The sequence below is a fragment of the Osmerus eperlanus genome, chromosome 9, assembly GCF_963692335.1.
Source record: "Osmerus eperlanus chromosome 9, fOsmEpe2.1, whole genome shotgun sequence".
NCBI lineage: Eukaryota > Metazoa > Chordata > Actinopteri > Osmeriformes > Osmeridae > Osmerus > Osmerus eperlanus.
This window is the reverse complement of record NC_085026.1, coordinates 18,227,175-18,254,830: the sequence shown is the minus strand read 5'-3', so window position 1 is coordinate 18,254,830 and position 27,656 is coordinate 18,227,175. Positions and strand designations below refer to the sequence as shown.

The window sequence follows — 27,656 nt, the reverse complement described above, 5'->3', positions numbered from 1 at the left end:
TCCTGATGCATGCTGGGAACACCTCCACCTCCTAATGCATCCTGGGAACACCTCCACCTCCTGATGCATCCTGGGAACACCTCCACCTCCTGATGCATCCTGGGAACACCTCCACCTCCTGATGCATGCTGGGAACACCTCCACCTCCTGATGCATGCTGGGAACACCTCCACCTCCTGATGCATGCTGGGAACACCTCCACCTCCTGATGCATCCTGGGAACACCTCCACCTCCTGATGCATGCTGGGAACACCTCCACCTCCTGATGCATCCTGGGAACACCTCCACATCCTGATGCATCCTGGGAACACCTCCACATCCTGATGCATCCTGGGAACACCTCCACATCCTGTGGTCAAACGTCCTGTGGTCAAACGGTTAAAAGGGTTCACGTGTGCACACATATGCACTCACGCATACTGTGAATGTGCACACACACACACACACACACATGTGCACACACAAACACACACACACAAATACACACACGTGCGCACACACAAACACACACACACAGGCAAGCACCTACTTGTGTCTTTGCTAAGTGGAGATGAAACATTCAGTCTCCTAAATGCTGATGAACGTTTAAGGTGGGGCTCTTTAGCAGGCAGTCAGTGCTCACTCCAGAGATCTCACTCCAGAGATCTCACTCCAGAGATCTCACTCCAGAGATCTCACTCCAGAGATCTCACTCCAGAGATCTCACTCCAGAGATCTCACACACTCAGGCATTGCTTTGCTGACGTCACCTCAGGTCAGAAGACTCAAAGACCCTGAGATCGTTGAATCCCTCACCAGACTTGAGATGTTTTTCGCCGTAGGTAAAAACTCCGCGTGGTTTCCATGACGTCCTGCTCCCCTCTTCTGTCCTCTGACGCCAGAGTACTTCCTGCTGCAGCTCATAAGGACGTGGTTAAAAACACCTCACACAACCTGCAGTTGGACATGGTTGGGCTGGCTGTAGTTACCGTGCAGACCAACAAACGTCTCTAACTTCCTGTGCAGTGGAAGGAGGATGGAGTGTGTCTGGACATCTCTCCTGCCATCCTGTTGTTGTTTAACAAACTCAAGCTGGCCTGTTGCATTTTCTCAGTCCTCTGTTTTGTTGTTGTTTGTTAAAGGCGTCTATTTCCTGTCCAGAGACACAATCCACTGAACGGATTAGCTCCGCTGGTTTGTTAGTAAACAAAAACCGCATGTTGCCTGCGCAGTAACAACAACCATGATGTCAACCCAACGCTTAATGGAAATCATGTGACCCAGGTCATCCTCCCTGTCTGACCTGCTGTTCCTCTGCGGTTCCTCTGCTGTTCCTTCTCTAGTCTTTTGGAAGAGAGGAGAGACCCAGCTGAAACCTTCTTTGGGTTCTGGAAAGACGAGGACCACACCTGTCTGCACACACCTGTCTGCACACACCTGTCTGCACACACCTATCTGCACACACCTGTTTGCACACACCTGTTTGCACACACCTGTCTGCACACACCTGTTTGCACACACCTGTTTGCACACACCTATCTGCACACACCTGTTTGCACACACCTATCTGCACACACCTGTCTGCACACACCTGTCTGCACACACCTATCTGCACACACCTGTCTGCACACACCTGTCTGCACACACCTATCTGCACACACCTGTTTGCACACACCTGTCTGCACACACCTATCTGCACACACCTGTCTGCACACACCTGTTTGCACACACCTGTCTGCACACACCTGTCACAGGCAGGGGGGCAAGAAGGCAGGCCCAGCGCAGGACACAGGCAGGGAGGCAGGGGAAATCTGACCAGGTAACAAATCCCTTTGAGGTGTATTAAGCAAGACAGCCTGCAGCAGAACTGGCTGCAGCAGGACAGTCTGCAGCAAGACAGCCTGCAGCAAGACAGGCTGCATCAGGACAGTCTCCAGCAGGACAGTCTGCAGCAAGACAGGCTGCAGCAGGACAGTCTGCAGCAGGACTGGCTGCAGCAGGACAGTCTGCAGCAGGACAGCCTGCAGCAGGACTGGCTGCAGCAGGACTGGCTGCAGAAGCCCACAGCTTAACGTAAGCTGTCAGGTGGAATTAAGACGACAACCAACAGAAAAGCAGGTCAAGGAGGATCTTGTCTCAGAGGTGCAACACGTGCTGGAGGAGGGGAGGAGAGGGGAGGAGAGGGGAGGAGAGGGGAGGAGAAAGGACAAGAGGGGAGGAGAGGGGAGGGGAGGAGAGGGGAGGGGACGAGAGGGGACGAGAGGGGAGGAGAAAGGACAAGAGGGGAGGAGAGGAGAGGGGACACACCGGGACAGAAGCAAGACACACACACACACACAGACACACACACAGACACACACACAGAGACACACACACAGAGACACAGACACACAGACACAGACACACACACACAGAGACAGTCCCTCCTCTCCTTTCACTGTTTGTGTAGAAAAGAAAGTTTAGAGAAAAAAAAAGTTTCTAAAGGTTGAAAAAATATTTTTGAAAAAAAGTTCCTACATTTATACACTTTTCGCATGAGAACGAAAAACTTTCTCGTCTGCAAGTGTTACAGTTTCCGGTGTGTGGATGGCATTACCTATAGCTTAATTGCCTTCATTCAAGACACCGAGAGCATGATCCTGCGACCATGTGGTTAACGTAGACCGAGTTCTCCATAACCATCAACCAGTTTGAATGTTTTTTGGTGGGACAGATAGCAGTAGTCTACCAAGTAGATTTACAGCAGCTTTTTGAAAATTAACACTGTTAGGTTATTGGTGTGTTTTATCGTTAACATGTCTGCTACTGTATTATTATTGACATGTAGCCTATTTATATTATGTTATAGGCCTAACACTAGGCAGTAATATAGTCCCTAGTAAAGCAGAGCAAAGACTATCGTTTAAAGTCTTGCCAGGAAATGCACCCCTTGCTAACTTTGACCAGGAAGGTGACACATGCATGAAACTTACTCTGGTTACTCATACTAGTCTATATATTTTAAATAGTTTGCATCACTGATGAGGACAATACTATGCTCTACTGTCTTCAATGGTGCTCTGCATTACTCTGCGTTACTCTGTTTTATCCTTTGCTGTACTCCTCTCCTTTAACTGTGTGACATAAAAATAAAAGTTTCTAAAGGTTGAAAAAACTTTTTCGAAGAAAGTTTTGAAAAAAGTCCCTCTTCTCCTTTCACTGTGTGTGTGTGAAAAGGAAAGTAAAGAAGAAAAAAAGGTTTCTCAAGGTTGAAAAAATATTTTCGAAAAAAGGTTTTGAAAAACAGTCCTCTCCTCTGTCTACCGAGCCCGTGAAAGGTTAAAAAAAAAACATGTTAGTTTTTTTTCAAAAATATTTGGAAAAAAAGTTTACAAAAACGTTTTGAAAGGTAGAAACGATATTTTTGACAAAGGTTTATATCGTTGATGAGTCCTTTATGAGGACTTTACTATACTCCGCTGTGCTTTAATCTACTCTGTTTTAGGCTTCTGTGTTTTCCTCTCCTCCTCTCTCCTCTCCTTCACCGTTTTAAAAAAAGGTTTAGAAAAAATGTAGGCCTACGTTACGGATGAGACAGAGGGAGTTAGCGATGTCTACATGAAGACATTCCTGATCACCCATGGCCATTTGAGGGAGATGTTCTAAATTGTCGACGTCAAAAAGGATTCTTGACAAATGTGCTGAGTGTATAATTTGTATTAATGTATTAATATGATGTAAGGTCCAGTTACCAGCGTGACACTAAAACATGTAGCCTAGTAGTAATGGCTTATTTGGCATCAAAAATACATTTATATTGCTGATTACTATCGGACTGCGTATTTATTGTTGTAGGGCCGTCGGTATGTCTTTCATTTCCCTCACAGACTCACACGACCAATATACATTTGTTATTGCTGCTCGGGGGAGGACATTTATACAATGTCAAAGAATTAAATTAGAGTTGCTGACTTCAGTAATGCTGCTTTTCAAACGGAGCTCTTATTTTGCAACCTCATCTGATAGAGCATTGTCTCTGATGCACGGAAAGTTGTATATTAGACTCGCCAACGAGGACGGGAAAGTCTGCTTTAGATCGAAGGAAACTGACTGCGGGAAATCAAGTCACGTTAAAGTTTCACAAATCAGACAGCAAAGGATTACATAGAGTTCAAATCAACCAACGTCAGGCTTGGTTTTGAGTTTAGTTTAACTTACTTACAGGCTGTAGCCTAAAGCAGCCCCTCACATATAAACTTCAATATTGCTTCACGTCCGTGTTTGGCTGAAACCACACTGGACATAGTGTACAATTTCCAAAACCACATAATTAAAATAGAAACCTGAACTGCACAGGCAAACCATGACAGAAATGGCACATTTTCAGACCGCCAAACGCGACAGGGGAGCATAGCTTGAATTGCAACAGGACCCCAGCTATAGATTACACTCCAGCCAGAGATTACATCTCCAGAGTTTTCGACAAGCAAAACGTAAATAGTCTAAACGTCTCGAGATAAAGACTGAAATAGAAACTGATGCCATTTTGAGATTGAATACATTTGATCTAACGCATTATGAGCATTTTAAGTTTCACTGGCACCATATCAATATCCTCCTTTAGAAAATGTAGCCTTGCTGGGTTGGTCTCGTGTAGCATGTGTTTATTTGAATTTCATTCCAAACTTCACACAGCCTGTTGAGCAAGCTGAAGGCACACGAGCGTCCACGCTCTGCTGCCGCTCTGTTGAAAGATGAAGAGGAGCACTGTGATTGGTCCATGGTCATGGGTGTTTCCGCATTCCGCTGTCAGTAGAAGCACAACTCTGAGCAGACTGTCGCGTGTCTGGAAGCCCGTCTACATCTATTCCCAGAGGAGGATTCCCCGCTGAGTCAGGATGCCTTATGTCCTCGTCAGTACTCAGATCAGACTGGTTAGTAGCCTATATTCTCCTCGTCGTCTGGTCTGCACGGTTAGAGACGCAGCGATGCGACGGACAGCCTTCGCTCTTTCTATTATTGGCGTACACGTCGCCAGAGATTAATCATTACTAGCTTTATAGAACAATACTGTTATAATCTATCTTGTTGGGGTTTGCGCAACATATGTATATTGATATGTTTATCAGTAAGAAAACAGAACTAAAAACTGCAGAACATGGCAGGCTGCGTTATTTTACCATGGTGCCCTGCCTGCCCTAAATTAAAACCTTATGTTCCAAGATTTATAGACTCGGCCTGTTATTTTGTGTAGTCGATTGTGCAATCTTTTAGAACACAGAAATGTGAACGACTTGGGGTTATGTCTGTTCTTAAGAATAATCTAAAGAGTAGGCTAGTGCGCGTGCCAGGGCGCACCGGCGTGTTACGCACTGGACTTGTTATGTTTCTTGTTAAGTTCGGTAATCAACCAGTCACTATTTGGTTGGCTGATCTAACACGGCCATGGTGTGGTGAAGGTGATCAGAGCGTTGATACACGTGCCTGTATGTCAGCTAAGGGGTGTGCTGTTCCTGCTGTTGTTTTCAGGAGACTGGTCCGACCTTGGTGGGGGACGAGTACTCAGACCCTGTCATCATGACCTACCTAGGAGCCAGGAAAACCACCATGCTGGGAAACAACTTGTTAGTATTGAGTTGTACCACTGAACTATTTTACTATATTCTAATATTAAATGATATATTTGTGTGTGTGGAGGGGGGATAAACTGTGCCTGCTTTTGGCAGCTCTGAGTACCACGTAGACACCCCTCCTCGGCTGGTTCTGGACAAGCTGGAGAAGATCGGCTTCCGAGTGGTGACCATGACGGGCGTGGGGCAGACCCTGGTGTGGTGTCTGCACCGCGAGGCAGAGTGAGCCGTCCTGGAGGCTGGAGGGGGGCCGTCGTGGGGGCTGGAGGGGGGCCGTCCTGGAGGCTGGAGGGGGGCCGTCGTGGGGGCTGGAGGGGGGCCGTCCTGGAGGCTGGAGGGGGGCCGTCCTGGAGGCTGGAGGGGGGCCGTCCTGGAGGCTGGAGGGGGGCCGTCCTAAAGGCTGGAGGGGGGCCGTCCTGGAGGCTGGAGGGGGGCCATCCGGGAGGCTGGAGGGGGGCCGTCCTGGAGGCTGGAGGGGGGCCGTCCGGGAGGCTGGAGGGGGGCCATCGTGGGGGCTGGAGGGCAGCTGGTCACCCTGGCATCAGACACAGGCAGGGGAGAGGTGACCCGTTCTCCAGTCCAGCCTGACCTCCTCACAGCACCACCACGACCTCCTCACAGCACCACCACGACCTCCTCACAGCACCACCACGACCTCCTCACAGCACCACCACGACCTCCTCACAGCACCACCATGACCTCCTCACAGCACCACCACGACCTCCTCACGGGACCACCACGACCTCCTCACAGCACCACCACGACCTCCTCACGGGACCACCACGACCTACTCACGGGACCACCACGACCTCCTCACGGGACCACCACGACCTCCTCACGGCACCACCACGACCTCCTCACGGGACCACCACGACCTCCTCACAGCACCACCACGACCTCCTCACAGCACCACCACGACCTCCTCACAGCACCACCACGACCTCCTCACAGCACCACCACGACCTCCTCACGGGACCACCACGACCTCCTCACGGCACCACCACGACCTCCTCACGGGACCACCATGACCCCCCTAGATACTGGGGAGATTGTGTTTACAAACTCTACTACTCTCGGTCCTGTGAGTGCTTGTTTCTATGTTGAGGGAGCTGAACCCTGAGCTGCATGGTGCGGCGCTGCTACACCCCACTAGTGAGCAAGGTCATTGTTGATGCAATAAGTGCCATAATGAAGACACAGTGTGAGTATTTCAGTGGTTTTACTCTGTTAAGTCGACAGCCACTGCAGTAGACTGCAAATGTGTGCAGGGAATGTTTCCAAAGTTAGTTTACTCTGCTTTAGGACTTAGGAAAAGCAAATATATCCCCTCAACCAACATGATGGCAGCCCATCAGTCCTTCCTCTTGGCTCAATTAGAGCAAATAAATGTACTACACTAGATTAGGAATGATGTGTTAATTTTCCATGCACAAAATGTGACAATGCACAATGTATCAATCCATGTAGAAAGGGGTAATAAAAATGACATATAATGGATGGAAATCTGTTTTGATTCATAAGCAACTGTAATTAGTTTCCGCCCGTACTGTTCACTGTCCACTGTTCACCATGTTAGGAGGTCAGTAAGCCGTCTCACCACCCTGAGGAAACCAGTGAGTAGAGAAGTGTGCGGGCCTTGTGCTGCTGTTCTGCTGTGAGGAGGTTTCCCACCTCCAGGGAGGTAGAGGACAGTAGAGGACAGACAGACAGACACCCTCCCCGGTGTCTGTACCCAGCGGAGACGTCTGGAGGCTGGGGTGGAGGGTGTCTGTATCCAGCGGAGAGGTCTGGAAGGGAGGGTGAAGTAGAAGAGCCAGCCATGCTGGGTGGCCTCATTTACAGCCTCATTTAAACTGAGTTGCGTGCGTGTCTTACGTCAGGCCAGCTCTGGTCGCTAAGCCTTTGCCAGGCTTGCTGCCTACGACGTGACTTGGCACGGTCTCCAACAGGCCCGGTATCAAAGCAGCCCTCTAATTAGTGAGGAGCGTCCAGGGCCGGGACCAGACAGAACCTGCCGGCTCGTGCAGAGCAGCAGGCCTCTGCACGGACCTGCCGAGGAAGACGTCTCCAGGCTGCAGCGCTCACGCTGGAAACCAGCCGTCTCAGGGATGAAGAGTCCTCGGGTTGCTCCGCACGCAGACCAAGCCGCAGCGCTGAGGCCCGCTCCAAGTCTGCTGCTGTCGCAGTGTTTCCGCTCGTCTCATTGGGACAGAGTGTGTCTTCTCCGGCTCGGGTATAGGAAAGGCTGAACGTAAAAAAAACTGTAAACAAAACCATCTGATGAGTGAATTTTGAGGAAGCAGAGGAGTGTGTGGAGGACCAGATGGGTTCCACCCTGCCACAGAGCCACAGAGCCAGCCTGCAGCTGGGTGTTGTGTAACGCTGGGGCTCAGGAAGGAGGTGCTGGGGCTCACAGGGAGGAGGTGCTGGGGCTCAGGGAGGAGGTGCTGGGGCTCTCAGGGAGGAGGTGCTGGGGCTCACAGGGAGGAGGTGCTGGGGCTCAGGGAGGAGGTGCTGGGGCTCACAGGGAGGAGGTGCTGGGGCTCTCAGGGAGGAGGTGCTGGGGCTCACAGGGAGGAGGTGCTGGGGCTCTCAGGGAGGAGGTGCTGGGGTTCTCAGGGAGGAGGTGCTGGGGCTCAGGGAGGAGGTGCTGGGGTTCTCAGGGAGGAGGTGCTGGGGCTCAGGGAGGAGGTGCTGGGGCTCAGGGAGGAGGTGCTGGGGCTCTCAGGGAGGAGGTGCTGGGGCTCAGGGAGGAGGTGCTGGGGCTCAGGGAGGAGGTGCTGGGGCTCTCAGGGAGGAGGTGCTGGGGCTCAGGGAGGAGGTGCTGGGGCTCAGGGAGGAGGTGCTGGGGCTCACAGGGAGGAGGTGCTGGGGCTCACAGGGAGGAGGTGCTGGGGTTCTCAGGGAGGAGGTGCTGGGGCTCAGGGAGGAGGTGCTGGGGCTCAGGGAGGAGGTGCTGGGGCTCTCAGGGAGGAGGTGCTGGGGCTCAGGGAGGAGGTGCTGGGGCTCAGGGAGGAGGTGCTGGGGCTCAGGGAGGAGGTGCTGGGGCTCTCAGGGAGGAGGTGCTGGGGCTCAGGGAGGAGGTGCTGGGGCTCAGGGAGGAGGTGCTGGGGCTCACAGGGAGGAGGTGCTGGGGCTCACAGGGAGGAGGTGCTGGGGCTCACAGGGAGGAGGTGCTGGGGCTCTCAGGGAGGAGGTGCTGGGGCTCACAGGGAGGAGGTGCTGGGGCTCTCAGGGAGGAGGTGCTGGGGCTCACAGGGAGGAGGTGCTGGGGCTCTCAGGGAGGAGGTGCTGGGGCTCACAGGGAGGAGGTGCTGGGGCTCACAGGGAGGAGGTGCTGGGGCTCACAGGGAGGAGGTGCTGGGGCTCTCAGGGAGGAGGTGCTGGGGCTCTCAGGGAGGAGGTGCTGGGGCTCACAGGGAGGAGGTGCTGGGGCTCTCAGGGAGGAGGTGCTGGGGCTCACAGGGAGGAGGTGCTGGGGCTCTCAGGGAGGAGGTGCTGGGGCTCACAGGGAGGAGGTGCTGGGGAGATGGATGTCTGATCTCAGTGGGCCCACAGGCTTCTAAACAACACGATGACAGGAGGAAACACTGCGCCCACGAACGGAGCCTCCACAACACCACAGATTCTCAGGGGACCAGCAAATGCATCTATTTTGTTTCTAGGATGTTCCATGGAGTTCTGAGGATGGGTGTGTTCCGGCCTGGAGACCACAGTCTGGCCGGAGATCCCAAGGGGCAGCCTTCCCAGCAGACACCTCTTCCTCGAAGACGCCCTTCGACAAACCCTCCATTGTGAAACTCACTTAATGAGATTAGGAAATCGTTTTTTCCTTTTCGATTTTATGAACTGTTGGTCAATAAAAAACAATGTCATGGTTTATCCTCACATGGAACAGGCCTTTTTTTATACAAATACTCCATTTGAAATTGAACAGCGTAGCATGCGAGAGAAGTTAAAAAACGAGAGAAAACATGGCTGTGTCCTTGCAGTTCTTCACAATAATGCCTCTGCAATGTGGTGAACCTTCAGACGGTGTTTACCAACCCCAGGGGCCAGTCCTCGCACGCGGCCCTGCCAGACTGCAGCCCAGCCAGACTGCAGCTCCACCAGACTGCAGCCCAGCCAGACTGCAGCCCAGCCAGACTGCAGCCCAGCCAGACTGCAGCTCCACCAGACTGCAGCCCAGCCAGACTGCAGCACCACCAAACTGCAGCTCCACCAGACTGCGTTTCAGTACTTGGAGAGGGTCAGAAGCATCAACTACTTTCAAGGGTCCAGGCCTGCTCAGGACCTTTAAGATGAGGTGAATCTTAATTATGGTCTGTCTGTTAAATGCCGGGGGGTAGGGTCTGTCATCTAACAGGATGACCTCCTGATAGTGATGTTGTAAAACCGAAACACTTAAAACAGTCACCAGTAAGCCAGTTCAGTAAACATGATATTTATTACAGTCGATTTGTCATTATAAAAAATTATAATCATGAAAATAAATTTGAACCCCAGAGGAAGCAGGCTTTATGAAACTAAAGCTGCTGTTGAGGACAGGTGTGAGTGTTGTTCCTCTGCTAGGACCCCTCTTCGTCTTCTCTCTGCATCTGCTCAATAAGCTTCTGTCTCTCTGCCGCCTGCCTCATCTTCATCAGCACCACGCTCTCGTAGTCCCGCTCGCTGCTCAGGGAGCCCTGCAGGGGGCAGCAGAGACACACGTCAATCACATCCAGGTGGGACGGTTCGCCTGCCCACAGTGTCTGTGTTTTTACAACAGGGAGAGGAGAAATGAGAGGAGGAGAGATGAGGGCAGGAGAGATGAGGGGATGAGAGATGAGGAGAGATGATGAGCGTGGAGGGGGGAGAGAAGAGGAGAGAGTAGGAGAGTAGAGAGGGGAGTGGAGTGGAGTAGAGAGAGAGAGAGGAAAGAGTAGGAGAGTAGAGAGGGGAGTGGAGTGGAGTAGAGAGAGAAGGAGAGTAGAGAGGGGAGTGGAGTGGAGTAGAGAGAGAGAGAGAGAGAGAAAAGGAGAGAAGAGAGGAGGGGGGGCTGAAGGGGGTGGAGAGGAGGGGGAGGAGCCCAACGTTTTCATCTCAGGTACAAGTGGGATGACAATAGCAAACATGAAGAGCTGTAGGCCAGGGCCAGCAGGCTGGACCCCCCAGGCCCTGTGCAGTCTCACACACACGGTCTATGCAGACAGAATCGGATCGCCTCATCGTATTCACACACACGTACATAATACTATTATATCATACACAGACACGCGCACACACACCTAAACTCAATACACTGATACACACATGTAATACTATTATATCATACAGACACACACACAAACACTCACTGTCCCTAATCCGAGAGGGAAGGGGACTTAGGGTCCACAGAAGAAACCTGTTTTATAGGATTAGATGAAGGAAGTTTGCAGTGCCAAGGAAGTGTCTCTTTAACAAGACAGTGAGCTGGGGAAAGAGGCAGTCTGTGTGTGTGTGCGTGTGTGGCTGTGGAGAGAGGGAGGGAGGGAGAGAGAGAGAGCGTGTGCGTGAGAAGAGGAGACAGGAGAGGAGGAGAGAGTGAAAAGTGAGGAGGAGTGTCTCTGAGGTAAAGCATCTGGAAGAGATCACAGGGTAGTCCTGCATCCGCGAGCAGGAGAGAGACAGGGGGAGGGAGGAGAGGGGGAGGGGGGGAGGGGAGGGCTGGTGTGTGGATGCAGACAGCCTCTTTCTCTGCCCCTGGATGCGGGGCTGGGAGTCTGTGATTATCATTCCAGTAATGTGAGCTCAAGACCTTGTCTGACATGTAACCATGAAATATCACGCAAGTCCCATTAGGTAAATAAACAACTGTTGTCTCTTCAATTAAACCAAACAAAAGGACGTAGGTACCTTCCTGCCGTTCTAACACCGCCCCCCAGCCCCCTGCCCACACACCTCCGCTCTGCACCGCCCTCTAGTGGGCGCCTTCTCCAACGGCAGACTGCTTCAGCACGAGGTCTGTGCCTCCCTGGGCATGGACCATGAGCGTGTCAGGGTGAGCAGCTGTGGGGACATGACTGACCACCGTGATCACATGACTGACCACCGTGATCACATGACTGACCACGTGATCACATGACTGACCACCGTGATCACATGACATGGGAGTCAGGTGGCTGAGCGGTTAGGGAGTCGGGCTAGTAATCAGAAGGTTACCGGTTCTATTCCCGGCTGTGGCAAATGACGTAGTGTCCTTGGGCAAGGCACTTCACCCTACTTGCCTCGGGGGAATGTCCCTGTACTTACTGTAAGTCGCTCTGGATAAGAGCGTCTGCTAAATGACTAAATGTAAAATGTAAATGACTGACCACCGTGAACACACTCACTCACACACACACACACACATCAGTGGCGTAGCTGATGGGGGTCTACCAAAAGCTCACCCACATCTGATCCTGGCCCAGTCCTGACATCACAACCTCCAGCAGCCGGAGGGTGTGATGGAGTCACACTGTGTGTGTGTGTGTGTGTGTGAGGGTGAGTCAGTGAGTCAGTGAGTCAGTGTGTATGTGTGTGAGAGAGAGAGTTCCTCAGTGCAGTGTGAGTTGACTAAACATGCAGGTGGCCAGTGTGTTTTCCCGACAGATGAGATGAGATCTGCTCCATGTTTGACCTGTGGGTGTGTGTGTGTGTTCCATGACTTCCACAGCTGAGCTGTCGGTGATGTTGGGGAGGCGGGAGGGAGAACAGATATCAGATTTGGTCAATTATGACCCATTCTCCTATTGACATCCAGTCCAGAGAGATGCAGGGCCCCAGACAGGAGAGATAAGCAGGAGAAACATGTCCAGCTTATTACCTCGTGTTTCCAATCTACTTCTGAGGACCGCAGTGAGCTGGGGGGGGGGGGGTGATGTCATAAGGTCCCATTATCGTCTAGACTCACACCAGCTAGGCTCATCCCCCCTCACAGACAACCAGCCTGCAGACCACCAACCTGCATACCACCAGCCCTCACAGGAGAGAGCATTTGGAGAGAGCATTTGTGTACCGCTCAGATAGACAGGGACGTCCCTGGCTGACAGGACTGGGAGCCATCACCTCCCCTCAGGGCTCCATCACCTCTCCTCAGGGGTCCATCACCTCCCCTCAGGGCTCCATCACCTCTCCTCAGGGCTCCATCACCTCCCCTCAGGGCTCCATCACCTCCCCTCAGAGCCACATCACCTCCCCTCAGGGCTCCATCACCTCTCCTCAGGGCTCCATCACCTCCCCTCAGGGCTCCATCACCTCCCCTCAGAGCCACATCACCTCCCCCCAGGGATCCATCACCTCCCCTCAGAGCCACATCACCTCCCCTCAGGGCTCCATCACCTCCCCTCAGGGCTCCATCACCTCCCTTCAGGGCTCCATCACCTCCCCTCAGGGCTCCATCACCTCCCTTCAGGGATCCATCACCTCCCCTCAGGGCTCCATCACCTCCCCTCAGAGCCACATCACCTCCCCTCAGGGCTCCATCACCTCCCCTCAGAGCCACATCACCTCCCCTCAGAGCCACATCACCTCCCCTCAGAGCTCCATCACCCCCCCTCAGGGCTCCATCACCTCCTCTCAGGGCTCCATCACCTCCCCTCAGGGCTCCATCACCTCCCCTCAGGGCTCCATCACCCCCCCTCAGGGCTCCATCACCCCCCCTCAGGGCTCCATCACCTCCCCTCAGGGCTCCATCACCCCCCCTCAGGGCTCCATCACCTTCCCTCAGGGCTCCATCACCTCCCCTCAGGGCTCCATCACCTTCCCTCAGGGCTCCATCACCTCCCCTCAGGGCTCCATCACCCCCCCTCAGGGCTCCATCACCTCCCCTCAGGGCTCCATCACCCCCCCTCAGAGCTCCATCACCTCCCCTCAGGGCTCCATCACCCCCCCTCAGAGCTCCATCACCCCCCCTCAGGGCTCCATCACCCCCCCTCAGGGCTCCATCACCCCCCCTCAGAGCTCCATCACCTCCCCTCAGGGCTCCATCACCTCCCCTCAGAGCTCCATCACCTCCTCTCAGAGCTCCATCACCTCCTCTCAGAGCTCCATCACCTCCCCTCAGGGCTCCATCACCCCCCCTCAGAACACTCTGACCTCAGGAGGCTTCTCCAGGGGGTTCCTCCAGCCTCCCTGGGCCAAACCAAGCAGGGGCCGTCCTGTGGCTCTGAGGGGGTTAGGGGTCCTGACTGCTTGAGCCGCTGCCAGCTCCTGCAGGCCAGATATGAAACGATAGGCTGATTCAGAACTCTGTTTAATAAACAAAAGATCCCATACAAGATGCGAATAAATGATCCGAAATGAGTGGATTTGTTGCAATTTGTAAGATGTATTGTAAGACACTCCTGCTAAGTCAAACAAATGCACCCTGGCAGTGGAATCAGACATGCCACAGCTAACGAGACTCTCCTGTGAAGACAAACGTCTGGCTTTACACAGCGCAGAGAAGATCAATCATTCTTCTTCATGGGGAGAGACAACAGTGCCAGAGTAGTCCAGGTCTGCAGCTCCAGACGCTGTAGTCATGAAAGCGCAAATCCTGCATCCTGAAACTGTTATGAGTACAGCAACAGGCCCCTAGTCCACATCCTGTGTGTTGTTCCAAACATAACAGACACACAACCACCACACATCTGGCTTCTGGATGCCCAAACACAAGCCCTCTCTCACATTTCAAATTAGTTCACACCAAATATCACTCTACAAAGACCTATGTGGTCAAAGTTTGGATTAAAAAAATGGTCTAAATGAATTGCCTCCATTTATATAAAGTTTTGTGATCGGATCATGTTTTGAATTCAGGTAGGTAACAAACTAATATAACTATTGAGGGTACAATTTCTGGGGAAATTGTGAGGTGAACTTGCAACGCTTGCATCTGTGGCATTATGTTGTTAGGGGAGGTGATGGTATTACCTCGGAACGTATTGTTTAAAATATTATTGTAAAAAAAAAATAGGTTTGCAATTATTCTTATTTTTGTATGTGGAAAAAATGCTCCCCCAAAAAACATAAGAAAAAAAACGTTTCCAGAGAAACAATATTTAAGGAAAAAAAAAGTTTGGGGAAGAAAAAAAAAAAGTTTGAAAGGTTTAAAAAATGCATTATTGAGGTACTTGATGAGGACTGCTGTACTCTGCTTGGTTTACTCTACTGAGTTTTAGGCTTCTCTGTTCTCCTTCCCCTCATAGATATCATATAACCTTTTGTCTTGGAGTGTGTGAAAAAAAGGTTAGAAAGGTTCACACAAAAAAATCCCTAAAGAAATCCTAAAATAAAAGTTTAAAAATCCTACAAACCTTTGTTGTATGTATTTTTGTATTAATGTATGGATATGATGTGAGGTCCAACAAGTAGTAGTAATGGTTACTTTTTACTATGTAAGAGCCAATACTTCTTTAACTCGAGTGAAAAAGTGTAGTCAGCACAAACTTTTATCAGTCTTATTAAACATCTGTACTTGAGTGAAGGTTGTGTGTACTGCTGCCATCTCTGCACAGCACTGAGCCCGTGTCTCGTTAGTGGCAATGTGAGGATGGAACAGTGCGCTTCACAGTTTGGCTGTGGAGATTGTGGTTGTAAAGTGTGAAAGAGAAAGCAGTCAGCGTTGGGTGAGGGCGGTGCAGAGACTGTTGGATAGGAGAGAGACTGGGGCCTGTTGGATAGGAGAGAGACTGGGGCCTGTTGGATAGGAGAGAGACTGGGGCCTGTTGGATAGGAGAGAGACTGGGGCCTGTTGGATAGGAGAGAGACTGGGGCCTGTTGGATAGGAGAGAGACTGGGGCCTGTTGGATAGGAGAGAGACTGGGGCCTGTTGGATAGGAGAGAGACTGGGGCCTGTTGGATAGGAGAGAGACTGGGGCCTGTTGGATAGGAGAGAGACTGGGGCCTGTTGGATAGGAGAGAGACTGGGGCCTGTTGGATAGGAGAGAGACTGGGGCCTGTTGGATAGGAGAGAGACTGGGGCCTGTTGGATAGGAGAGAGACTGGGGCCTGTTGGATAGGAGAGAGACTGGGGCCTGTTGGATAGGAGAGAGACTGGGGCCTGTTGGATAGGAGAGAGACTGGGGCCTGTTGGATAGGAGAGAGACTGGGGCCTGTTGGATAGGAGAGAGACTGGGGCCTGTTGGATAGGAGAGAGACTGGGGCCTGTTGGATAGGAGAGAGACTGGGGCCTGTTGGATAGGAGAGAGACTGGGCATTTGGAAGCCCGAAAGAAAGAGAAATAAACAAAATGAAAGAGAAATGGTTGTGGAGACGTGAACTCCCTGTGCTCTGGCTTATTTCGCTATGATGGATGTGTTCTGGCTTTCCTATAATAAGAGAGCGGGCTGATTCGCTATGTAAAATTCAACAATACATCTTTGTAATACCAGAATTATGTCTTTCACATAGAGGCTTACCTTCCGGGAAAGGGCCCTCTGATTGCAACAGATTTCATATCAAAACATGGAGGGATACAGGCCTGCTAAGAACCCTCAGTCTAACTCTCGTAAGAGGAGCGGGAGAAAAGCTTCCCCAAAAGACGTCTTTAAGACCTGGCCAGAGGGCACATTTTGCTGAGTGTAGTTGTAGTGTAGGATGAGTGTAGTTTGGTATAGGATATTATACAAACATCACCCAGGCTGGAGGAGACAGCTCTTAGACAAAAAGGCCGTGCAGAACCAGGAGAGACCAGATACGCCCGTAGATCGGCACCTCAACCAACCTAAACCCCCAAAAGAAGACATGAAAAAAAACTCCCAGGAAAAAGCAACACTCCGTAACTGCAGACACTTAGAGTATGAGAGGTAAGACAGACACACATCACCACTCATACGTGACTCGCAAACCAAAACAAATACACCCGTTCTCCAAATTTAATACCCTTCCTCCTAAATGTTTTGTTTTTATCCTTAAATCATTCACATCAAGAAAAGCCTTGCGTATCATGACAACTTCCGCTGGTGCTGCCTTCACCCAGATTACAAAGAAGACACTGTACAAGTTGTCCCTGGTCTGTAGACCTTCTACTTCAGCCCCTGTGTTCCCCCACCTGCACATAACCCTGTGTTAACAACCACCTGGACTTGGATCCCAAGCAGTGAGAGCTGATTGTAGTGTTCAGGGGTTAAAGTGAAAAATCCTGAGCCTGAACCTTTTTTCTGCTCAGACGGACTTATCTTCAATGGCACCATTTACTACATGTTCTACACAGTGACCAGTGACTGCGAAATTTTAAGTCACAGACGCGGTCAGTCATACAATGGTGTGTCAGCTGCAACATTGCTCCTGGCAACGTTGTGGTAAGTTGAGTGCACGGGCAGCGGCTCTATGACCGGGGTCTAACTCATGACGAGCAAGCACTTTCTTACCGCTGCTGGCATATAGTAACTTCCTCGAGCAAAACGTGCAGAAACAAGCACCAGGCTCTCTCAGTTTCTGGCACCAAAAGGCTCGCCGTCTCTACCTTCTATCCACGCCCAGCGCCATTTATTCCAAGTCTTTTATCTATGGGTAGGACATCATCCCCAGGCTTCATGAATTTGCGCTCCATACTTTCACCGACAACGCTAATGTGACGTATGGATCTCATTCACACTGTGTTGCCAGGACCCGCCCTGCTCTGCTTCTGATAGGCTGTAACGTTAGTTAGAGCTGCGTTCCTCTCATTTGATTGGTAGGTGAAATCAATTGACTCGAAAATATTAAACCGCAAGCACGTTTTGTTTTTTCTCACGGCCGCACGCCGGACATCCGGCACGGTGCCAGAATACTTTAAGCTCTGTGTGTTCTGGATAAGAGCGTCTGCTAAATGACTAAATGTGTTCCGTCATCACCTGACAGCAGGTGTGGCCGTCTCCTAACCTGCATTACGTCATCACCTGCCAGCAGGTGAGGCCGTCTCCTCACCTGCATTACGTCATCACCTGCCAGCAGGTGAGGCCGTCTCCTCACCTGCATTACGTCATCACCTGCATGAAGCTAGCACAGCTAACAGAGGCTAGCACTGCTAACAGAGGCTAGCACAGCTAACAGAAGCTAGCACTGCTAACAGAAGCTAGCACTGCTAACAGAAGCTAGTCCATCTACTAAAGATCTATTCAGAAGCTGCTGTGCATGTAGGGAAGCAGAACTGTGGCAGGGACAATACTAAAAGCCTGCTTAAAAGGTGGGTGGTTGAAAACGCTTGATTCTAGTCCTGAACAAATGTTACGCTCAGAAACCGTTTCATGTGTGGGTGAGAGTGTGTGTTGAGCCAGACCAGTTCTTCTGAAGGAGAACAGGGAAGGCAAGATAACAGGGAAGGGCAGCTGAAAGGATTCCAAGAGGAGAACAACTGCGTATGAATCCACTCCCTAACACCATGTCAGTTTAACCTAGGAGATTTAACACTGTTTAACTCCTAACACCATGTCAGTTTAACCTAAGAGACTTAATACTGTTTAACTCCTAACACCAGGTCAGTTTAACCTAGGAGACTTAATACTTAACTCCTAAAGGGTCTGTCTTCACAGCTGGTTATGATGCAGAGGATGCTGGGAGCCTATAATTTATTAAGCTACATGCGAGTATTTACTGTAGCATTAGCCTAACGTGTTGTCTATAGAAATCTGAAAGTGGAAAGCAAACACATCTTAAGGATCTTTCCTGCCTCCACAATATTAAGAGAGACAAATTACATCAATTTTCCACCAGCCTGTTCCTACCACATTCCAGCTGGTGATGTAGCAAGCCGGAGGCGTGGGAATCGGAACGGCAACAAGTTATCAGTGTTGTGCAACCCCGGCCAGCACATGCATGTCTGTGTGCGAGTCAATGGCTTCATCCGATACCACTCTGGTTCTCTGGGTCTCCAGTCAACCAGAACGGCCTGTGTTAGCTTGAGGGGGCTTTGGACAAGCTAACAGAGACCAGCACAGGAAATCTGCAGAGTAGAGACAATGACATGGAGATTAGTGATCAGTTAACCCCCTCTGTGTGTAGGCCCGCACTCGCTCCAAAACACACACAGAGAGGCGGTGGAACACACACACAGGGGAAGTGTACACACATACCAAGTTCACTAATGCACTCAGGCTCCAACTGGACTGGCACACACATGCTCTCTCACATGCTCGTGTTGCTGCGGTCTGCAGCGTTGTGAACCTGAGGTGGTCAAGCACAGAAGCTTCCATCCTCTCAGGTGCTGCCAGACAGACAGACTCCACACCACCGAACACACACACCGCATGGAGAATGACATCATCTTTGGGTTAACACACACACACACAGGCCTCAGAGAGAGGAGGAGGGGGAGGTACACCCATCCCAGCTGCATGTCCTCCCTGTTTGCGCTCCTACCTCACCTGGCCACTCTGTCAGAGTTCCAGGAGACTCACAGACACACCTGCGTGGACTTTAGCCTGCTGGGAGCCGTCGCCTAGGCTACTGTCTGTGTCAATTGAAAGAACCTTAAGAAGCGGGGAAAACACAAAGTGGGTCCTCTGTAAGGGTGTTGAAACATCGTTAGGACTCAGGTAAGACGTGAGCGACAGCTTTGGTTGAAAGACTAGTTTGATTTAAGGACCAGCCTCATGTGGGACTCGTCGGTGGTGTCGACAGTTGGACGAGTCCCGTCATGTCGAGGCAAAGTGGACGAGCAGGTAGGAGCTCCTCGGCTTCCTGACTCACTCATCTGAAGGACACACACTGGATCTACACACGGTAAGAACTATTCCATATCTATATACCTAAAAAAAAGATCACACAAGTATGATATATATACGCTCTGGATAAAAGTGTCTGTTAAATGACTAAATGTAAATATATCATATACACGTATATGATAGTTACTGTTCTATGGTATTGATCAAAATAGAATTGGAATCAGCAATGTTGGATTGGTTCACTGTGGACAGGTGGTCAAGGTCCTTCTCTGAAGCGTTCAGGTAGATTGAGGAGGATTACGCAAAAAAGGTCATGGCAAACTGGCCTCTGTTCAGATTCTCTCATTCACACTTGGACACAGCCCGTCCTCCACATGATCACCAGGGCTGAAAACAGCCCTCCTGCCCGGCCCAAACTGACATGTTTGGAAAGGAATGCTGTTGTGTCCGCGCTCTCCAATCACCCGCTGCTTCTAAAGTGCCGATAACCTTTACGGGCCAACAAAACACATTTACTGAGTGAGTGTTTCAAGTCACGAAGGCAGATCTAATGCGAGCGAAGTTGTTAGGAGGACTGTAAAAATCAGGGAGACCGCTGAGATTGTCCATTGGACATGCCAGAGATGATGAACCACACTCTGTGCAAGTCAATAAAATGATTACAACTCACAAAACACTAAATGACTGTATCCATGCTGAACTAACAGAAGGTATAGTTTATCTTGGACATTGATCTCAAGCATGCAAAATGTTAGGAAATGAAAATAAATTTATTTTACCTCTCATCAATCATGTCAGTTGGACAAACTGGACTTTCTCTAATCACTATCTTACGAACATTTTGTTCGGCAAAAAGTTTACAAATGCGGATGAGAAAAAATGTAAAAACCCTCACCAAACCAGATCCATCCCTCACAGATGAGCAGATGTATAATCTGGAGTTACGAGATGTGAGGTCATTCAGTAACTCTTTATTACTGTAAAATATATCTGAGGAGCTCTGCTGCTGTGCAACCAGGAGCAGCACGTCCAGATATTAATGATGTCAGTTAACAAGATTCTTCTTCTTTATTCTTCTCGATAAAAGTGAAAAAAAGAAAAAAAAAAACAAAAGAGTACTTCTGACTGTTCCTGTAAGACTGAACATATTTGGTGCATGGTTATTGTAAGTCAGACAGACTGAGGCATTTCCTCTAGTGGGCTTAACAGAGCACACCTGTATTTATGGGAAACAGCATGATTCAAGAAGTATAAACATTTAGAATCGAAACACTTCAAAGCACGTGTTGGACCAGCTCCCAGGCGCCAAATAATGAGGAATCCCATGATTTGACTGAGCAGAGCAGGTGCATTCTCTAAACAACGCCTGCTGTTCCACCTCAGCCTCCACACAGTCCATCTGGCACTGGGGAAACTGTGCAATCACATGCTTCAACCATGCACACTGTTGTTCTAGAAGTGTACATTCAGACGTGTTCTATGTGCTGATATCACGTTCACCCTCCAATCAGAGGTTAGGTTTGATCCGATGTTAACACTTCCTGGTTTGTGTCTTCTCTCTGATGTGCAGGGTGAACGCCTGCCTCTGATCCTCAGCTCACACCCACTTCCTGCCTGAGAAGAGCACGCGAGGACACACGAGGACACACAAGGACGTCTGAAGACACGCGAGGACGTCTGAGACACATGAGGACACGCGAGGACGTCTGAGACACGCGAGGACACGCGAGGACGTCTGAGGACACGCGAGGACACGCGAGGACGTCTGAGGACACGCGAGGACACGCGAGGACGTCTGAGGACACGCGAGGACGTCTGAGGACACGCGAGGACACGCGAGGACGTCTGAGGACACGCGAGGACACGCGAGGACACGCGAGGACGTCTGAGGACACGCGAGGACACGCGAGGACACGCGAGGACAGGAGGATGCCGCTGAGGGCGTCTCTGCAGCGGAAGTCTGGGTCTGGGTCTGGGTACTGGTCGGGCCGCAGCCACAGGAGGAAGGCGGTGCTGTCGGTCAACATGATCAGCCTGCCGCTGGCAGACTTCCGCCACGTCACCCACATCGGGAACGACGCCCACGCAGACAGCTTCGGGGACCTGTCCTTCCTGAAGCGGGGACACAGCCTGCTGCTGCAGAGTTCCCAGAGCGAGCAGAACATATTCCTGGCCTGCTCCCCGCCCCCCAAGCCCCCACGCCTCAACCTGGACGAGCCCCCGCACACAGACAGCCCCGGGGGGCCAAGCAGCCCCCACAGCTCCTCCCAGAGGAAGACCAAGTGTAACTCCATGCCCCTGCTGGACAGTGAGGTGGAGGAGCAGGGTCCCTGTGGGGCCAGCACCAGGCGCAGGGTGGGGGACAGTTACAGCCCTGGCGGAGGCAGTCTGAGCTCAGAGAGAGACGGAGACTCCACCCTGACCTGCCCCGAGGACTCAACCCTGACCTGCCCCGAGGACTCAATCCTGACCTGCCCCGAGGACTCCACCCTGCAGGAGGACGACTGCGGCTTCTCCTTCAGCCTAGACCTTGGCCCCTCCATCCTGGACGACGTGCTACAGGTGATGGAGAAACACCAGCACTAAACAAGAGGACAGGTCCCATGTTGGAGTTCAGTAAAAGGTCTTCACTGGCAGGATTTGGCGGTACTAGCCCTGGAACCTAACCTCACACTAGACCTATTTCTTACCTACGTCAGAGACTATAAGAAGATATTGCAGAGGCAGAGGACATGCTGATATAATCTTTAAATCTTTAAAACAAAACTGTTTGAACAGAACTGTGGCCTCACTCAATTAGCAGCACGTAAGTGTACGTAAGAGGTGATTGGTTGACGAAGTTACAACATCAAAAGTGTGAGAATCCATCCCACTGGCAAGAATTCTGTTTCTTTTATTAATGTATCTATTTCCACTACTTATACTTAGTTTAGCAAACCATCTTTTTGAGTCGTAACCAGTTTATAGAAAACGTTCATGCTATATACATATAAATGATCTATCGGAATGAAAGAGTAACTTTGACTTTGTTCTTTGAGGGGTCGAAGTTCATGTTCTTTTAGCTTTTATCTGTCACAGCATTTGATAAAGTCTGTGTCCAGTTAATCATTTAACTTCTATTTCTGTCAAGCTCTAGAACAGTGAAGAGAACATTCTAGTCCATCTTTCTCATTCTACACATTTTTCCTGTTTTCTCACCAAGGTGATTGTTGACTAAGTGTTACGTTGGGGAGAAGAAAAATCCCTCCAGGCTTTTCAAGGTCCCTGAGCTGTTAGGATTTGGCTTTCTTGTTCCTCCGCAATTTCTCCTCTGCACGCTTTCCAGAGGCAGTCCTGCAGGGTGCACGGAGGTGCCCCCATCTCTACTGCTCAACAACACAGTGAAAACAAACATTTGGCTCTGCTTCCAATAAAGACAGCCAGTAGTGGCAGGCCAGGCTGCAACCAGAGGCCCCCCGCCCCCCGCAGAGACGACACCAGCCAGCAAGAGCTGTTTTCTCAGCTGTAAATAGCAGTCCCTGGTTGTGCTGAGTGGCGCGGGAGTGGGTAGGCGGCAAGGGGTAAGCTGATACTTCCACATGTTGGGGGCCCAGAGACATCCATTACTGCCCAGGCCTGCTGATGAGGGTTTAAACAGTACCTGCTGAACAAACAAGGCCCGAACCCCCCCCCCACACACACACACACCCACCACCCTGGCCCCCTGGACCTCATAGCCACCTGCCAGGGGACCCAGGCTCCAGGCCCCTTGCTAGCATAGGAACAGCATCAGATCAAGTCCCTTTATCTGCTCTATGCATCTTATTATACATCTGGTGTAATATACTTCAGGGTGTTATTTATTATTGTTTATGAAAATAACGCTGGCTGAGAAGAGTGAGTGTCTTACTGTACAGAGTGTTGTATTATTCTCTACGGGGAACTCAAAATCTTGTCAAATTCAAAGAATTGCACTGATGAGCATTCTGAAAGGCTTGTATAAAACTGTTTACACACTTTGATGGACTGACATGTTTTTGCTGTTGAGGCAGCACTGAAGCATAACCGGTCACACAGCGTGCTCACAGACCTGGAACAACAGACACACAAAGACTGCATCATATCAAATACAGAGGGTCACTAATTCAAAAAGACATTTCAATCTATTTAGCGGGGAGTTTCTATTTGAAAGAGAGCAGTATTTAGAGGAAATGAAGCATGAGCAAGACGCTGACTGGTTGGCTAAGCACTGAGAACACCTGCTTGAACAATGAGCTAGCAGTGACTACTGTACAGCAGGGAGCAGCTCGTCTGAGTCACCCGCTACACTCCCAGATAAGGGCACAAGACAAGCATTTACACTGCGTCACAAAGTCTACCAGGGTTACTGATGCAAATGGGGTATTAACTAACTAACGCAACCTAGCCTTATAAACCCCTGGTCTGGTCTTCTTCTGGACACTGCTTTACACAAACACAGCGTGCAGTAAAACCTCCAGTCCACCCATAACAATTCAAATCTGTTATAATAACTTTGCTTTACAAAGGAATTGTCAAAAGATAGTGTATGTACCCCCAAGCTAAAAACAAACTCATGGAGAACAAGGTTACACCAGAAACACAGGCTCCCCATGGCTGTAGACATCTCCAGATCTGGGATCTACTGGGTACTTTTCCAGATCTGAGATCTACTGGGTACTTTTCCAGATCTGGGATCTACTGGGTACTTTTCCAGATCTGAGATCTACTGGGTACTTTTCCAATCAGGACAATGTCTGCTCGCACGCACACCACACACACACGCAGGCACGCACACGCCCGCGCGAACACCACACACACACCACACACACACACACACACACACACCAGAGACACACACACCAGAGACACACACACCCCTTACAGACTGTCCTTGGACCGTACGACACCCCCACCGCCTGTACGAGTTGTGCTCCGCACGCGCGGTCAGGTTCAGCTGACAAGCGTCTGACCTCACGGCTGATGTGAGAAGAGAGAGGCTGGAATTGGAAGACAAATTATCTTGGCGGAGCGCAAACTGGCCAAGCATCTTAAACTGTGAGGTACCCCAACCATCACATCTGGTACCACTTTCTCTGCAAATTCCAATCTGGCTATCATGGAGAATACCCAGAACCCTCCCTGGCTTCGCACAAGAAGAGGGTAGTTTTCACAGGCTCTCTTTTTTGATTTGCTGAAAAATGTTTCTGAGGCATTGTTTTGACAACTGAGAAATTCCTGTTCCTAATTGTGTCTGGCAGAAGAACCTAATGCTACTGAACATATTCAGCCTGGGCTTGTGGGTTTGCTGCATGAGGGGAGAGTTCCTGAAAGCAATATTGTTTATAGAACAGTCCTTAGTGTCAGGGTGCGTTACAGGAGTGCAGCCATACACACGGTTTGCTGTTGTTTAGTACTAACTCAGGCCCATGACCTCTCTCAGCACACACACGGCATGATTTCCATAATACACCACAGGAACCATCCCAATCACAAGGCTTTCAAACATTAATCACCAAGATGACCACTAAGATAACCACAGATTATTATCATGCCAGACGACTAGTCCAAAAACCCCAAGAGGAAGATCTATTAGAATCTAGTCCTTATTAGGAAAATTGCAGAGTCAGTGATAAGCCCAAAGGTTCTTGTTGAATTCAGTCTTAACAAATGTCTAATCAACAACTGACTACAGAATATTAGGACTTCAGATCCCAGACTGCCCATCCAGTCAGCAGGCCTTGCATTCCACAGCCTCTCTAATGTCTATCCAAACTCATCTAAATCCATTCAATCCGATAACAACTGGAAGCAGATAACGGCAGTACGCTGACCAGCAACATCTGTCCCCTGTGTGGTTAGAAGACTCCTTCCTCCTACTTATCTCCCCAGGAGAGAGCAGGTCCAGTGCTGCTACGGCTGCCAGCCCTGCAGTCACCGGCCGCTCCGGGTCACGCTGTTCCCCGGGTCACGCTGTTCTCCATCTGGTTCACGTGGTTACTTCTGACAACAGAGCTGCCAGGGGAAGAAACACCCTCACCCACCTACAGGCCTGCTCTAGAAACACCCTCACCCACCTACAGGCCTGCTCTAGAAACACCCTCACCCACCTACAGGCCTGCTCTAGAAACACCCTCACCCACCTACAGGCCTGCTCTAGAAACACCCTCACCCACCTACAGGCCTGCTCTAGAAACACCCTCACCCACCTACAGGCCTGCTCTAGAAACACCCTCACCCACCTACAGGGCTGCTCTAGAAACACCCTCACCCACCTACAGGCCTGCTCTAGAAACACCCTCACCCACCTACAGGGCTGCTCTAGAAACACCCTCACCCACCTACAGGGCTGCTCTAAACACAGTATACAAGAAACTAAAATGGAGGCCAATGAGATTTCCATGTGTGTCACCTCCAAAACCCAGAACGTGATTCTGTTACAGGTTCTAATGGAGGATCACCACAGCTGCTCACACATGGATTCCAAAAGCATAGATATTCTGGGAGGTTGGGTTAGAGTTCTAGCAGTATAAGAGTGTGGCTGTGGTCCCTCCAGTCAGAGAACAGATGTGTTCTCCGAGGAGAGCTACATCACCGGGACCTCTGCTTCTACCATGACGGAACAACATAAAGCACCTATTGTCACACAAACCACCCTCAGTGTCGTATGATTGTTCCTTTAATATCCATGAAGCACGTAACACACATGTCTCCATGCCAATATGGCTATTAGAAGAGAACTACACTCACTTGAGAAAGATTTACAAGACATATTTCATAGATGTACTCATTTCACAACATTCTCGTTAAGGATTTATTATGGCACCGGGCTGAGACACAAAACAACAAGCCCTACTCAGGAAATGAAACTAGATATTCTCCAAACAGAGGACCTGAACACGTCTGGAAGAGTGGAGCAGCACTACACACCTTGGACAAACCTTGGTTGCAGTTTGTACATTCTAAACATAAATAACCATTTAAGGTCAGAAACAGGGACCAAACTGGTCTGGAGAGCCCACCAAACACAGAGTGACAGCAGAGAGGTTTACCCAGGGGAGGCCAGACCAGAGGAATGAGACCACTTATGGAGCGGAGCGGGAGACCGGGGGCTACAGGGCCGGGGGGTCTGGGGGGGCCGGGGGGCAATGCCGTCCCTCGAGGCCCTCAGGGCCCCGTGGGGCAGGGCCCCCTGGGGCAGGGCCCCCTGGGGCAGGGCCCCGTGGGGCAGGGCCCCGTGGGGCAGGGCCCCCTGGATGAGGTGGACCCTGCACAGCAGTGGGGAGCAGGATGGATGAGGTTCAGGAAGCAGGAAGTCCTATGACTGCTCCTCTGTGACTGCAGCTGATGGGGGGGGGGGGAAGAGAGAGAGAGAGAGAGAGAGAGAGAGAGAGAGAGAGAGAGAGAGAGAGAGAGAGAGAGAGAGAGAGAGAGAGAGAGAGAGAGAGAGAGAGAGGGATGGAGGGAGGGAGAGAGAGAGAGAGAAAGGGATGGGAGGGAGGGAGAGAGAGAGAGAGAAAGGGATGGAGGGATGGAGAGAGACATGGACAGAGGGATGGAGAGACTAAGAGAGAGAAAGAAAAGGAAAGAGCCGGAGCTCAAAGCATCACTCATTCTCTCCCTAATTCATTCTCCCTTTCTCCCTCCCCCTCCCTCGACCCTGAGCCAGATGTAGGACAACACTCCTAAGATCCACTGGATCTACCATTATGTCATACAGGCCTCTCCACTGAGGGCTAATGTGAAAATGACCATAATCATGTTTTCATACTCTGCCATGTAAAAGCCAGCTAAAAAGAGATGAAGCAATCTACGCCGGATATCTGTAAGGCCAAACCGGTTACCATAACAACATTAAAACATATTAGTGTGACATGTCCCAGTGTGCGTGGATGTGCACCCTGGGTGCTGTGTGTATGTGTGTGGGGGGGGCAGGGGTGTCGAGGTGTGTGGAGGAGAGGGGAGTCTGGCGTGGTGGTGGGTGGGAGGGGAGGAGGAGGAGAGGGGAGTCTGGCGTGGTGGTGGGTGGGTGGGGCTGCTGTGTCGTGCCAGTCCACCATTACAGCCGGACGCTCGTCTCTGCTTGCCGCGTGCCTCCGAGCGAACCCCACATTCCCCCCTCCGGGGGTCGGACGTTACCAGGAGGAGGGGCCAGGCGGGGGCCCAACACAGCCCGATCCAAACCAAACAAACTTCAACCCATTTAACCAAACACATTGTTCTGGAACACACCGGGGAGAGAGCAAGTGCTAGGGCAATATTTGCTCGCCGATACAAAAATAAAACCTCTGAGGTTTACATACCTCTCCTTGCGGGGTGGTGTTTAAGAAATGTTATTTGGATTGGAAGCGGTGCATGTGGGGGATTTTGTAACATGGGGCAGACATGCAGGCTGGTGGAGCAGAGAGAGGGAGTCAGAAGCACATTCAGATGACAGCCAGCCTG

General features: G+C 50.8%; 3 protein-coding genes across 4 annotated transcripts in view; 2 read left to right on the top strand and 1 right to left on the bottom strand.

Annotated features, from left to right (window-relative positions):
* Positions 1–4,724: 4,724 nt before the first annotated feature.
* gchfr (GTP cyclohydrolase I feedback regulator) lies at positions 4,725–5,883 on the top strand. The gene is made up of 3 exons (XM_062470093.1): positions 4,725–4,893; positions 5,489–5,583; positions 5,686–5,883. Exons 1-3 carry the CDS (start codon positions 4,858–4,860, stop codon positions 5,813–5,815), a joined length of 261 nt encoding a protein of 86 aa, XP_062326077.1. The 5' UTR covers positions 4,725–4,857; the 3' UTR covers positions 5,816–5,883.
* Positions 5,884–10,017: 4,134 nt separating this feature from the next.
* Positions 10,018–27,656, bottom strand: part of dnajc17 (DnaJ (Hsp40) homolog, subfamily C, member 17) — a 33,344-nt gene continuing 15,705 nt past the window's right edge. Inside the window, exons 11-12 of one of the 2 annotated variants that reach the window (XR_009931397.1) lie at positions 18,276–18,493; positions 10,018–10,274 (exon numbers count right to left, since the gene is read on the bottom strand). Coding sequence is in view for 1 of the 2 variants with exons in the window: in XM_062470034.1 (XP_062326018.1) it covers positions 10,158–10,274 (117 nt within the window). In the remaining variant the exon portion in view is untranslated. The remainder of the gene's footprint in view (positions 10,275–18,275; positions 18,494–27,656) is intronic. The other variant, XM_062470034.1, reaches the window with a different exon arrangement.
* Positions 20,860–23,210, top strand: LOC134026993 (cdc42 effector protein 3). The gene is made up of 2 exons (XM_062470092.1): positions 20,860–20,871; positions 20,930–23,210. Exon 2 carries the CDS (start codon positions 21,144–21,146, stop codon positions 21,798–21,800), a length of 657 nt encoding a protein of 218 aa, XP_062326076.1. The 5' UTR covers positions 20,860–20,871; positions 20,930–21,143; the 3' UTR covers positions 21,801–23,210.

What these genes read in the sequence shown, in the direction of transcription:
- gchfr (XM_062470093.1), top strand. Translation starts at nt 4,858, where the DNA reads ATGCCTTATGTCCTCGTCAGTACTCAGATCAGACTG. An exon ending in TCAGTACTCAGATCAGACTG is followed by an intron (nt 4,894 to 5,488) that starts GTTAGTAGCCTA and finishes TGTTGTTTTCAG; the next exon opens with GAGACTGGTCCGACCTTGGT. An exon ending in ACCATGCTGGGAAACAACTT is followed by an intron (nt 5,584 to 5,685) that starts GTTAGTATTGAG and finishes TGCTTTTGGCAG; the next exon opens with CTCTGAGTACCACGTAGACA.
- LOC134026993 (XM_062470092.1), top strand. Translation starts at nt 21,144, where the DNA reads ATGCCGCTGAGGGCGTCTCTGCAGCGGAAGTCTGGGTCTGGGTCTGGG.